The sequence below is a fragment of the Vipera ursinii genome (assembly GCF_947247035.1).
Source record: "Vipera ursinii genome assembly, chromosome: 3".
Taxonomy (NCBI): domain Eukaryota; kingdom Metazoa; phylum Chordata; class Lepidosauria; order Squamata; family Viperidae; genus Vipera; species Vipera ursinii.
This window is the reverse complement of record NC_139516.1, coordinates 113679904-113695195: the sequence shown is the minus strand read 5'-3', so window position 1 is coordinate 113695195 and position 15292 is coordinate 113679904. Positions and strand designations below refer to the sequence as shown.

The following is a 15292-nucleotide window of genomic DNA, read 5'->3' as shown; positions in this document are numbered from 1 at the left end:
CACCATCTTCTGGAGTCCATTTAAGCTCATTTTTTTTTTTAATGAGAATATCGTAATTTTTATTGTTTCTCATTCCAATTGTTTTTCCTCTACAAAACACGTCTTTGTTTAATCTGCTAAGAATTCTTATTTCCTGATAATTCATACATATAATTGCTTGAGGATATGGCTCATGGAATATCACAGATTATGCCTTTAGACTCAACCATTTTCTGTCTGGCGCTAGTTGGTAGACCTCAATGTTTTAGCAAGAGCCAAAAATAGCATCCATGAGGATGAACTCTGCCACAAATTTCTGCAATATCTTTGTTGACATATAATAACTTGTGGGCATGACTATTCCTCTAAGATGGATCCACCGTTGATTAAATACAACCATTAAGAAAATACTTTAAAAAGGAGGGGGGTTGTACTGGGTATCTGCATTTATTCCTCTAGGCATTTTGTTAATTCCTTATCTAGAACAACTCTCTCCCTCTCCCCCACCCTCTGTCTGTCTGTCATTCTTATTTAGTCATGATTTGTTCATTGGAAGTAAGGTGCCTTGGTAATTTCACCTGTATAATGGCATCACTAAGCAGTGCTATTGTTGAAAATATTTTGTCACTAAAGTGCATATTCAATACATTTTATAGGAGCAACAGAAATAACTTTTCAAAGCTATTTATTTTTGTATAAGAATTGGCCTGTGAATATATCAAAGTTAGTTATTGGAGTTGCAGTTTGCTAAAAGAAAGGCCATTTCTACACGTTCACAAATTTCTAAGAGCTTAGAAGGGCTACTACAAGTAGTCCTCAATTTACAAGCATTCATTTAGCAACCACTCACAAGTTACAACAGCACTGAAAATAAGTACTTATGCCCAGTCCTTACTTATGATCATCCTACTGTCCCCACAATCATATGACTGCAAATCAGGTGCTTGGCAATCAGCAGGCATTTACAATGGTTGCAGGTCCTGGGATCACATGATAGCCATTTGCGAACTTCTGACAAGCAAATGGCCTATGGGAAGAGCCAATCCCCTTAATGACTGCCTCATTTGCTTCAGGGTGACCAGGGTGATTTGCTTAATATCCCCCACCAGAAAAGGTTATAAAATTGGGCACAACTCACTTAATGACGGCTTTGTTAACCAATGGAGGTTTCCAGTCCCAATTGTGGTTGTGAATTGAAGGCTACCTGTATTTCGTCTTGAATAGTTTAAGAGCCGCAGGTTTCAGTTTGATTTGGTTTGCAAAAAATGTTAAGCTGCAGATGTCAGTCACTACACCACAAGCAAGGTTTTAAAATCATAAAACCTTTTACAGACCAAGAAATGATGACAGCAGATGTTTAAATTAATCTGGGAAATGTGGCAGACAGAAAGATTAATTGCACATGGGAAACTCATATCAAATTAATACGCATTAGTGGCAACTTAATTTGTAAACATGTTGGAACAGAACAATTAATTCATTTTATGACAGTTTTAAAGAGAGTAAATATGTATTTATGATAAAAGTAATATAAACCTGATATTTATAAAATGATTTATTTAGAAGTTAAATTTCATTTTCTTTTATTCTTGCTTTTCAAATATGTTATCTGAATCAGTGCAACTGCTCCAAATATAGGTTAAAATATGAATACATTCCAAATCAAACATGATGCTCTCTGTGAATACTTTTCCAGATATTGAGATTTGGAGGCAAGAATCCTTATGTTTAACAAGAAGCTATGGGCAATGAAAGAAAAGGTAAAGTTTGTGTCTAGGAACCATGAAAAATGAATAACAAACCAGACTGATGTATGTAACTGATGCCTTTTGACCGATGGGGACATTTCAGCAGACATTTTAAAGAATATCTTTATGATTGAAATCATTTACGTTTGGCATTAGATTTTGGAGGTCAGGTTCAATATGACATTCCACAATATAAGTAACATGAGTTATCGGTAGTCTTATTGGTCACATGATCCAATTCAGGCAGAGATTATTTATGACGGCTGCAGTATTCTGGGGTCATAAGATCACCCTCTGTGACCTTCCCTGGTGGCTTCTAACAAGCAAAGTCAACGTGGGAAGCCAGATTCACTTAACAACCACAGCGATTCATTTAGCAACCTTTGCAAAAAAAAGGTAATAAAATCGAATTTCATTCACTTAACAACCACCTTGCTTAGCAATGGAAATTCTGGTCCCAAAAAGTTGAGGACTATCTTTATTTTATATTTTTAATACAAAGATATCCAACAATAGGAACCAAGAAGTTACATTTACCAATTAGCAGGATTTCTGAGAAACCTAGGAACATTTCACCGCCTCTGCCATATACAGTATGATTGCAAACGCATCACTCTGAACAGAAATATATGTAGCAAACAAATAACATGATCTCATTAATGTACTTTACTATTACCTCTAAATCATTATTAATGACTCACACAAATCTTAAGTACAGGCAGTCCCTGGATCAAGAACATCTGACTTTTAGACAACTCCTACTTACAAATGGGTTGCCTGTTACTAAACATGGCAGATTTCCTTGAGCCAACGAACTGTGGAAGCCGCACAGTGCACAGTGTTTTCATGAACTACTGATTCAGAAGAAAGAGTCTATTGGTAAGTATGACTTCTGATTCTTACATACAAATGTGAGTTAGACAGACAGTGGAGCAGAACTCATTCTTAACTCCGGGACTGTATTAATGATCTGAATTAACTCAAGACAGCTCAGGACGTCAGGTTTCCCACTAAAAATGACAGTGATTCAATTTATTGATATCTTAGAACAATGCTTCTTTCAATTATCAAGATCACATTAATACCACACTACTGAAACGTATACTGTATTTTTATGGCATCAGTATTAGTCTTTCTGCAACCATATCTTGGTAATAGCATAAAGCAAGATAAACTTGTAGCAAAAATAAACCTGTTCTTCAGTAACTACTTCAACATTCAACAGAAAAAAATATTTGAAAGTTTTCAATGCCATTCTACAGAGACTATCAAAAAGAATAGAGAAAACAATAGTTAAATCATATGACAATTATAGAAACAACTTCAGGTACGTAGATATAATACTGAAAAGGCTTCCAGACTTGCTTTTGAAAATTCTAGATAGATTTTTCTGGTCAAATAGCATTCAGAAGTGGTGATTCAGGAGATGTTCACTCATTCCTGATTTAAACAATCTTACTTAGAACTATAATAACACCACACCCTAAACAACATTAAAGAAAGATTTACAGATATTGCTTATGCTAGCTGACCTATGTTGGACCACATGTATCTTTTCATGTCCAATCTCAAGTTAGTGTAGAGATCCATTAAACTTCTCTTGCAGATTAAATAGTTTTTTTCCTTATCAGATAAATGTTTCCATGTGCAGGAACAATCCAAATACTTTAGATTTATGCTGGGTAGGCTATCTATGAACAGATAATTCCCCAGACTGCAAATTACTGACTAGAGCAAAGAATTACGGTACAGGCCTGGATACTTATAAAGAATGAAAGAACATGAAGCCGTATATGTGACACCATAAGATATATAATCTGCCTCCAGATTTCAAAAATGAAAATAAGTAGAGAACTAGTGAGCCGTCAAATTTCAGCAAATAAAACCACAATCACCTATGTCTTTTGCAAGGTTTCTCTTTAGTTTGCAAAACATATTTTATTTTTTATTTTTCAATAAATATACTTGTTTACTTTAGCAATCAGTGCATCAGAAATTTACACCCCTTCTTGAACCATCCTAAGGTTCATCCCCTGTGGGGATGCTCAACCAGTTTCCTTTCTTCTTAGGCCTTTTATATGGAACAAAAGCATCATTTGGTTCTTTCTGGTAAACTGTTTTGGAATGAAAGGGAGAGCAAACACATTTCCAATGGAAACGTAAGAGCTTCCATAGCATTACATGTCTCAGGACCAGATGTACAGACAGCAAGTGATAAGTTACTTGCCTGCAGGTGTGAAAGCCCATGTCTGCTTAGAAATTGCTTCTACTGCACATATTTTGCAAACAAATGCCAAAATCAAATTACGATTTATTTAACAGAGTAAACCTTGAATAATAAAAGGCAAAGGTATCTATAAGTACAGGATGTTGTTAAATATCAGTATAAAGGTTTACTTAGGCATTTCCCATTTTTCCATGCTGTTGACAAAAATACAATAGTTAAACTGGTTAAACCAGGGGTAGGCAACCTCGGCTCTTTTATGACTCATGGACTTCAACTCCCAGAATCCATGAGTCATAAAAGAGCCGAGGTTGCCTACCCCTGGGTTAAACTGTAGTTTTAGTCTTTTTCTTTGCACAAGGTCCTTAATCAGAAAATACTTTTCATCTGCTTTACTGAATAAAAAAAGTAACCCGGTATACAAGAACAAATTAAATTATATTAAAATAGAAACCAAGAGCAATATCGGTAAAACTTCTAAGAAATCAAAGAAGTTATACCGATATTTAAAAATACTTTAAATGCACCCAAATTTTCCCTACTGTTGTGTGTGTGTGTATGCCTGCATATATGAGCCTCTCAATGAAACAGAAAGTATTGGTTTTCCCAAATTTTCTCCTCGCTTGTTTTTATAAGCATTCCATAATGGTATTCCCCATATTAGTATCTTGAAGTCTAGAAAAAGAATTCATTTAAATAAATGCATAAAGTGATTTTCATTCTTGAAGAGACTTTCCCTGGACCCAGCTATAGCAATAGCAATAGCATTTAGACTTATATATCGCCCCATGGTACTTTACAGCAGGGGTCCCCAACCACCAGACTGGTGCCGGGCTGTGACCCATTGGGAATGGGCGAATACGCAAAGTTGCATTTGTGCAAGTGGTGCGCATGCGCGCAAACCCATCCCTTCTCCCCTCTGCTCCCACTGGTGCTGGTCCACAGAGCTGGAAAAGTTGGAGTCCGCCACTTTACAGAATTCTCTGGGCAGCTTACAACGTCAGCCTATTGGCCCCAACCATCTGGGTCCCCATTTTACCAGTCCTGGAAGGATGTAAGGCTGTCAACCTCAAGCTCCGTCAGGATCAAACTCCAAGCTGTGGGCAGAGTTTGCCTGTAATACTGCATTTAAACCACTCTGCCACCAGGGCTCAGCTATACCTGGCAAGCTATTGCATAGTTCCTAGCTACTGCTGAGAAGTTGGTGTTGCTTTAGCAAAAAAAAAAATGATCTGAGTTTTTTTCAGCTAGGTTTCAGGTCAGAGTATGACACCTAAAACAGGAATGATCACTCACTGTGGTAGATCATCTCTGCCAGGATCTGGATGGCGGAAGAGCACATATCGCGGTCCTCCCAGACCTCTTGGTTGCTCTTGATACTATCAACCACAGTATCGTTCTGTGTTTGATTTAGAGCAAAATGAAAGAGCAAAATTAGATTATTTGCTCAGTTCATTCCTATACGTGTAAGTGGGGAAGACGTCAGACGCCAGGAGGCCCCCTTTTGGGGGTCCTAAAGGGTTAAATCCTCTTCTCCCCTGTATCTATATGAGACCACTGAAAAAGGCATCAATCAGTTTGGGGTGAGGCACCATTAATATGCCCATTGTCACCCTTGGGCTGAACCAGATTTGTCATGGGTTTGAGGGTCTGGACAGGGAAACTAAACTTGAACTCAAACCAGATGAAGCTGTGTTTGTCCAGATGTTACTCTACGTGGGATGCCATTCTCCCAGAATTATCTGGTCTATGACTAGAGTGACCTTATTGACTCATGCTACTGCTGCATGAGTGGTTAAGAAGACTTCGCCTAGCTTTGGCTGGTGCAACAAAGTGCCTGAAGTGGAAGGTCCTACAAGAGTGACTCATAGAAAGATCATGATTAGATTACTGCAACGTATTCTATATGGGACTCAAGATTACCCAGAATCTGCAATTGTTGCCAAACACAGCTGCCTGCGCAGTGGTGAGTGGGAGCAACTACTGCTATGGGGCCTATAGTATAGTGAGGGGCACTGCACTAGCTTCCAATACGTTTCTGTACAAAATTTAAAGTGCATGTTTTTTTTAATTTTTATAGCCAAAAATGTGTTGGTTCCTAGGTTCTTACAGACCTCGTGAAGGCTCCAACATGGTGCTTTCCTGTGGTGGCCTCTCCTCTGTATAGCAGTCTTCCATCAGAAGTCAAATTAGCCGAAACCCTGATTTCTTTTTGGACAGCTGCCAGAATGGAGTCATTCTGCAGAGTCTGAAAACTCCCATTGCCCATTGCTAGATTGATGCTACTGGTATGTGTTATGATGATTGTTTCTTTCCTTTTATTTCTGCTATAATCAGCAGGACTGGCTTTTACTGTTTTTGTTTTAATATCCCCTATGAATGTAAACTGGCACAAATCATATGATTTTGGTGATGTATAAACAAAATAAAGAAGAATCTGAACTTGTACAGATACAATTTAAAAAATGTCCATGAAATATTCATACAATTTGACTGTAATGAAACTGCAGCTTTTTTGACAATATGTTAACTTTCATACTCACCGCTGATGTTTATTGCTGGTAACACTATTGACATCTTTGGTCGCCTGGTCTTATTATGCGTGGTGGCAGGTAACAACAGGTGATCCTAAAAATATATTATTATTATTATTATTATTATTATTATTATTATTATTATTATTATTATTATTATTATTATTATTATTATCATCATCATCATCATCATCATCATCCTCTGACACACTACTGTATCTCCTTATAGATTCCAAGATCTAACATTAAGAATACATCCCACACCAATTCATCATGTAAATTGCATTTGAAATTAGAATTCAAACTTGTGTAATTGCTTCCATAAAAATATCATAGCTGAATATAGCCATCAGGAAAGACTGAACTATCTTATTTCTGCCGCCTTTGGATTATATTTTTGAATTATAGTATTAGTGGAGTGTTCTTGTATTTTTTAAACCAACCCTAATATTAAGAGTGTCATATTCCCATTTGGATCACAAAACAAAACTCTTGCCACAAATAGTTCACAATCTGAATGTCTACTTTTTATGCACCAGATCTTCACCCCTCATTACTATTAATTCATGATTCTATTTGTTTTTAATTAAAACAATAGCCCAATTATTGTTTCTGGCTTCCATGTTGATGTGAGAATTTAGCATTTAATTTTTAACTACCTCTCACCTTTGAATTAATTGCAGTTTATTCAATATTGTTTATTCCCTGCTTCTTTTACTTTTACATTATAAAAAGGAGCCCCTGTGGATTTTACTCCACTAGTTGTTGCTGACGATAGAGGGCGGTGCTCATCTCCATTTCAAGGCCATTGAGCCAGTGCTGTCCAAAGATATTTCCGCAGTCATGTGGCCAGTATGACATCATGGAGTGCTGTTCCCAACCAAGTGATACCTATTTATCTACTTGCATTTGCATGCTTTCGAACTATTAGGTTGGCAGAAGCTGGGCAGGATGGGCGCTTATCCCATCACGTGGCGGTTGAGTCTTAAACCCGGGCTGCTGGCTTTCCAGCCAACAAGCCCAGCATCTTAACAGCTGAGCCACCGTGCCACCCTGTTACATTATAATGTTCTAAATCATTAATTTTAACTTACAACTTATATCAATCTATAAATTGTATAAATGTAATTTAATTTATATTAGCAGCCATCTTAAGCTTTCCAGGTGGCATATAAGAGTTATTTTAACTAAAAATGTGGCTAATCAAAGAAATCACACTACAAAATAGTGATTATTTAGCCTCAAGTATCTTTGAAACTAAATGATCAAAGGAAGGAGTCCCAATCTTGAAAACAAATGTGGCATGAAGTTTAACGGAGCCTCGCTTAATAGGAACTGTCTGTTGCTCTTCCCTGTTTAGAAGCTGCTGTGGAAATAGGTCTACAATATGTAGCCTTTGCTAGTGTCCTTCAGCAGCTAACAAAATCTATACTGCAGCTTGATTAAAGAAACATACTGCCTTGGACTGAGTTTAGAATGTATAGAGCATCGGGCTCAGAAGATTACTGAACCAGAGGATAGCCATGACAAAAACTGGAGCACAGTCTAATTGGCAACATCATATTTCCAGTCAGATAGTTTTCCAGCCATTATGCCAGGCACTGCATTTTAGGATTTCTCTTGGATTGTCATTCCATCACAGTAAAAGCGTTGGCTCAGAGCTACAAAGTCATCTGCTCTGGAATCTAACTTACTTTGATTTATTTTGTCTTTAGATGACACTTCACACGAAAAGAGCAAATGGTAGGTTTTTAAGGAACATATTTCAGTTTTTACCATATATATATATATTACTATTATTAACAATAAATTTAGGTATTTTGCATCTCAAATACTAAACTGCCAATTAATAATGATTTACTTTCTTTCTCAGACTTTGGCAGTAACTGAGAAGCTCAATGAAATATGAGCCTTTTTTCTTATAATTCAAAACCATGGATGAAGAAAGGATTCAAAACCTTTTTTTACAGATAGTTAAAGGTAAAGGTAAAGGTTCCCCCGCACAGGCATGCTAGTCGTTTCCGACTCTAGGGGCCGGTGCTCATCTCCGTTTCAAAGCCGAAGAACCAGCGTTTGTGTGAGGACGTCTCTGTGGTCATGTGACCAGCATGACTAGACGCCAAAGGTGCACGGAACGCTGTTACCTCCCCACCGTAGTGGTCCCTATTTTTCTACTTGCATTTTTATGTGCTTTCGAACTGCTAGGTTGGCAGAGGCTGGGACGAGTTACAGGTGCTCACTTGTTTACGCAGCACTCGGGATTTAACCCGCCAAACTGCCGACCATCTGATTGACAAACTCAGCGTCCTAACCCACTAAGCCACCGCGTCCCTTTACAGATAGTTAAATTCACCCATATGTATTAGGCCACGTTAACTATCAAATGTGCCACATCAAAATGGAAAAAAATTTTTGGGACAGTAATGTATTTTATTTTGACAAATTCAGTTACTTAAATGAGTCTGTTGCTTTAACTTGACAGATAAAGACTCTTGTTATGTATAAATAAATACAGCTGCGATATGACATCTTTTCTTTCTCTACTCCAGGGGTGTCAAACTGCTGGCCCATGGGCCGGATGTGTCATAGCAAAACCGCGCCCACCCCATTGCCGGCAATGGGAAAAAAGTCACGATACGTCGTGATACATCACGCGATGTTGCGAGTTTGACATCCCTGCTCTACTTTAACACCAAATGGCTTGATACAACTTTTTCAAAATCACTTAGTAAAAAAAACCATAAAGAGACACAAAGTATTTAGCGACTTCCTCCTAAGTAAATCATCACGGGAAAAATCTATCTATATGGGTCAAGTTGAAAACGACTTGATGGCACATAATCATCTCTTTAATATTTAGGCAGACAGATGCTTCCATCGATAATTTCCCTTTAGCATTAGGAAGTGGCACAGTAAAGACTGCATGTATGAGAAAAATGCCAAGGTTGTTGAAGTGCAGCTTTTCCAAATCTTCCACTGGTCACTTCCTATTATTTACTGAAGTTGGAAATTAATACTGTGTCGCATTAACACATTTCACATTTGTGTAGATGGACAGAGAAGACAAAACAAAACAAAAAAAAAATCCCAGAATTTCAGATTTCCAGCTTAGTTTCAAAGTTATCTACATCTTGTCTGTGAGGTCTTGTGAAAAATATGTTTTGAAGAAGTGTGCATGAAAAGAGGGCACAAAGTGAGCTAGTTGGGAAGTTTGACTTCATTAGCAAGGAATTTACCCACTCTAGAGGTTAGATGTTTTCTCTTGCAGATTGTGAGGAAGCCATGTGAAAGCTTTCTGCGCCAGTACTTATGAAATCAACTTTCTTTGTGTTACACAGATTGCTCAACAATATTTCATATTATTCACTTTCCATGTATTGTGCCTCTCCATTATTCCTAGCACAGTCCTATCGTGCTAACTATTCTGTTCCTCAGTTATCATTTAAATGCAGATTCACAAATACCTTTCCATTTTTTGTAAAAAAATAAAATAAAATCCATATAAGCCTATTCACTTTATAAATGAATCTGAAAATTTTGGAGGTAAGTACTTCTAATCCCAAATGTTTTCACCTCACTAAAAAAACAATCCTCCCAGGCTCTGTACTTTGGGTAGGAATACTTTAATCCCCTAATTTAGTTTTTTAAAATATATGGAAGCTAGCAACTCCCATCCGTAATCTCAATCAGCATGACTGAATGTTTCGTACGATTTATGAGAAATATATTCTTAACCTGTCTTCTGGTGGATGCCAGATTTAGAATGGCTATAATACCATTGGACAGGAAAGAAACCAAACAAATTAATCACCAAAATTAATCATCAAACAAATTAATCCAGAGTTCTCAACTGAGGCACAAAATGACCACTCAAGGCAGGGAACGTACTATTCCTGCCTCTTATTTTCCTTTACTACAACAACCCTGTGAGGAGGGCTGAAGAGACTGACTGGCCCAAAGTCCCCCAGTTGGTTTTTGTACTGAAGGAAAGCCTAGGACTGACAGTCTTCTGACTTCTAGACTAGCACCTTCATCACTGCACCAAACCGGCACTCAAATTATCCTACTTCAGACATATTATGTGAAGATCTATCTCCCTGGAGAAGGCTTTAATGATGGCAAAGGGGGAAGGAAAGAGCAGAGGATCTACTCAGTTACAGTGTCAATAGGGGCACCATTGGAAGATCTGAAAGACCAGGTTAGGGACAGATTGTCATGGAGAAAAACTATGCGGTCACTAAGACTCAACATTGACCTGATGGCACATAATCAATCATCAATCAAGGTTAAACACAGCATGTATATCGAGGGATTCATAAAATGTTAATCATTTTAAGCATTTCTGCTTGCATCAACGCATGGTTTCTATTTCTTAAACCAGGATACTTCTTGTTTCCTGTTTTTTTCCAAACGATACCAATCATTTTACTAACCCAGTCAAAAGCAAAACAAATTCAGCTCCCACGTGTCAAACAATGAGAAAAGCCATTCCTTATGATTATCTCACTGGTCAATTATCATTTTGACAGAAATTCTCTTCCCAGCCCTGGATTACAATTCAAAATGCAGGAGAAGCTTACGTAACCACCTTCTCCCACGCTACAGAACATCCTTCTCTCAATTGGCATATAGAGAATCTATAAAATAATCTCTTTTAGCAAACTTTTAACTGTTAGGTGACTTTAGTGTACAATATCGCTATTAATTTCAATTTGTTTTTCACCTTTTATATCCTATTTTTTATTTTGCTTTCCTAGTAGCTTTGTAGAAATGGAAGATATAAATCAAATAAATATACAATATCATCTCCCAACCCCAAGGTCAGAATTGGAGGGCTCCATATGTTCTGGGACACGGTGGCTCAGTGGGTTAGGATGCTGAGCTTGTCGATCAGAAGGTCGGCAGTTTGCCAGGTTGAATCCCGATTGCCGTGTAACAGAGTGAGCACCTGTTACTCATCCCAGCTTCTGCCAACGTAGCAGTTTGAAAGCACGTAAAAATGCAAGTAGAAAAATAGGGACCACTACGGTGGGAAGGTAACAGCGCTCCGTGCGCCTTTGGCGTCTAGTCATGCCGGCCACATGACCACGGAGACATCCTCGGACAAGCGCTGGCTCTTCGGCTTTGAAACAGAGATGAGCACCGGCCCCTAGAGTTGGAAACGACTAGCACGCATGTTCGGGGGAACCTTTACCTTTACCTTTATATGTTCTGAAAATGCCATCTATGGCTAGCTAGGAGACCAGTCTTTCATGATGATATATTCTAGGGCTGTTTAGATTTCCAGAATGATTCCAGTGGCTTCCAAGGGGCTAGCTAAATACATAATTAATCTACATAATTTTATAATTGCATCTTCCCTTATGTGACAACAAATCAGAAAACAGTCAAGAATTTCTTGCAAGAAAACAGGAGAACTGTATTTTATTTTCATTTGAGCTAAGATCTATTCAAGCTCTTCAGGCCATGGTGACTATTTTTTTTAATGTGCCAGTAGAGAGACACATTAAGTGGAATAAAGATACCATGTATCCCCTATGTCAGGGCTTTTCAACCTTTTCAGAGATTGTACCATTTTAAGATATGGCAATATTCGAGTGCAACCAGTCGCCTAGCAAGTGGGCGTGGCCTTGATGCCACTCACGACAGCTGGATCAGAACGGAACGAGTCACACCAGCTAATTCAATGTGGGGACAACTCAGTTCCCCACAAACTCGCCTCCCCAAACTGCTGGCAGCCAAGCACGTGCGCACGCGTGCACACAAACACCATATTCCAGGTTTGGGGACTTATATCCACTGAGGAAGGAGAGGGACTTCTCCCCAAGCCCAGGCATGACTGGCAATTTGCCAGCTCAGATGTGGATACAAGTCTCCAAGTTTGGAATGGGGTGTGTGTGTGTGTGTGTGTGTGTGTGTGTGTGTGTGTGTAGCACGCTAAAGAGATGTTCTTTTCCCAATCCCAGACGTTGCTGGTGTTTCCCTGTCCGATGACCCCTCCTGGAAAAGCAGGAGGTAGACATTGTTTTCAGGAAGCAGTTTCCTCCAAGTCCAACTTCTGTCTTGACAGATCTCTGGAAAGCAAGAGGAGGCAGCAGGGGAGCAGTGCTCCCGGGTCCTGCGCAAGGGAGGCTGGCCCTTCTTGAAAGGGGATTGCCAGCTCCAATTGTGCATGGTAAGGATGCTAACTTGTTGGGGCAGCCTCCATATTGGCCACTTCTACCTCTCCAAGCTTTCCTTGTCCCTGGGCACAGACATAGTTGCTGCTCCTCACCATATAGCTGGGGCGGGACTTGCAAGTGTTTCCGTCCGCTTCGTCCTGCAAAAGACGAAGCAGACTGAGGTACTTGGAGGTCCCGCCCCAGCTACGGCGAGAAGCAGCAACTGTGCCCAGGAGGCGAGGAGAAGGAACTGGAGGGGCGCGGTGGCGGGGCAGCCTTCTGGCCCTCTGGATTCGGGTTTTTTCTTTGATTGTGAACTGGGGTGGACCAGCCCCTCACTGTCTCCAGGGCGGCCCCGGGCCAAATGTAAACACCCCACAGGCATGTCTATTTTATATCCTCTCCTCTCTCCCTCTCCCCCTCTTGTCTTTGGCATAGCTGCAACTGATTCCTTTCCCCAGGCTGGAAGCGCCAGTCAGCTGGAGCCTGGCGCGGATCTTGGGCACTCAGAACTCTGGCAACACCGCAGCTCTAGCTGATTCTCCCACAAGCCTGTGCTGCATTGCCGCCGCTTCAGTTCACCCCCACGCTACACTTTTACACTTTTTTAGACTTTTTTTTTTACAGTGCCTTTCAACCCATCGTAAACGTACCACCTGCCAGGTGCTGACATACCACCAGTGGTACACGTACCACCGATTGAAAAGCCCTACCCTATGTCCCTAATTTTGTTTTAGAAATGATGTATAGTTTTATTATTCATGTACACATATGGCAGTGGCAAATAAATGAAGTATCTGTTGAGGTAGGCAATTATTTGCGTTATGAAAGTGTATCAACTCTGCCAGGTTTCCTGTTTATTCTATTTTTTTCTTCAACAGAGATTATGGGTGCCCTACAGATTTATAGATTTCAATTTTCAGGATTACTTAGCAAGCATGACCATTGTTGAGAATTCTTGGAGTCTACATGTCTATTTGGGAACAGCTGGATTAGGGACTTCACACTCACAATATCATATAATTTTTTTTGATCCAAAAATGGTAGGTCTTCATAAAATCAAATTTATGAATTTGAATTTGTATTACGGTTTCTAAGCACTGGTCCTTAGAAACCCAGGAAACATAGCAATATTCACTCTTATTAGTTATGCTAAACAACCAACACAAAATAATAGAAAAAAATAAAAATATTTTCCTTGTTATGCACTATCATCAACATATTCATATCTGCCACAGCAGTAGAGTAGGGAATTTCAATCACAGCCTAAGTATAACACTTTCACCAACACACAAAGAAGCTGCAACTGCTCACCTCTTAGGTAATACTTATGCCAAAGAGGAGATTTTGATGACCTACCTTCTGACATAGAACCTAAATTAACCTAAACTAAAGAATTTCAGAATAGACAATCCATGCAGTTTCCTGCGACATCCATTCGTAGTCATAGGCTCCAAATATTTTTACGGGGTTTTTTTTTGGCAAGTAAAAAGTCAATAGAGAGCAAGAATCATGGCTATGGGAAATCTCATATCCCTTCTACTCAGTCTAAAGCAGACATGTCAAACACAAGGCCTGGGGGCCGGATCCGGCCCGCGAAGTGGTTTCATGCGGCCCACGAAGCCATCCTGGAAACAGTGAGGGAACGGCCCCCACTGCCTTGGCCCTGGCCCAGAGACCCTCCTCCTGCCAGAGACCCTCAGATCTGTCCCACTCCTGCCCAGGCCCCCATAGGCACCCTTGATGCAAACGATGTAGAGGTGGCCACGCCCACCCAGTAGGCCATACGCACTCTAGCCATGCCCACCCAGTAGGCCACGCCCACCCTGGCCATACCCACCCGGCCTCCTGAGGGCAACCGCAATGCTGATGCGGCCCTCAATGAAATTGAGTTTGACACCCCTGGTCTAAAGCATCTAGTTTGTATTTTTCTGATAACGTAATCAGTCAAAACAGAGTCAATCTCTCAGCATTTTAATGCTTTTTTTTTTTAAAAAAAAACCCTCTTAAATAGGTTCTCAATGTGGTAGTTTACTTCTTACAGAATTTGGAACACTATGTGTAGTTTCTATTAAAAGTTTCACATTTTCCCAGGTGAAAGTTCATTTAATTTTTTTAAAGTATTAATTTCTACATTACTGATGTTCCAGTTCCATAGCTAAACTACCTACAGTGTTTTTCTACTCTTTGTTTCTATAACAATGAAGAAACAGAAACACAGCCTTCTTATTTAAGCATTGTAGCAGACATTGCCGCGGTCCATAATTACACTGTAATATTTTAGATTGCTTCTTTCTGACCATCCTAGACAAAACTATGTGAGCCTTTTCCTATTTGTTTCGTATATTTCTTGAGTGCTCACTTTGACTATGGCTTATGATAAGAATTTACAATACAGAATTCAGACCCCAATTTAAACTGAAGCCCGAAGGGGCGCAGCATAGTGTTTGGCAAGTGACTTTTCCTTCAAATTGAGAGTCAGAAACAGGAATTTGGATAGATCAGGAAGTAGCAAAAGAGGAAAAAGTTACATCGGAGTACCACTTCATTTATAATTCTGGCATCTCACGCATTTTAATTTTTCTCCAAAAGTAAAGGAAAAGGAAAATTTAAAGAAAACAACAGTCCTGAAGTTCATGTACAATC

At 39.4% G+C, this 15292-nt stretch overlaps 1 protein-coding gene across 1 annotated transcript in view; it reads right to left on the bottom strand.

Moving 5' to 3' along the window:
* Positions 1–15292, bottom strand: part of ATF6 (activating transcription factor 6) — a 91929-nt gene that overhangs the window by 27411 nt on the left and 49226 nt on the right. The window contains exon 15 of the mRNA XM_083359462.1: positions 6495–6579. Coding sequence (XP_083215588.1) covers positions 6495–6579 — 85 coding nt within the window. The remainder of the gene's footprint in view (positions 1–6494; positions 6580–15292) is intronic.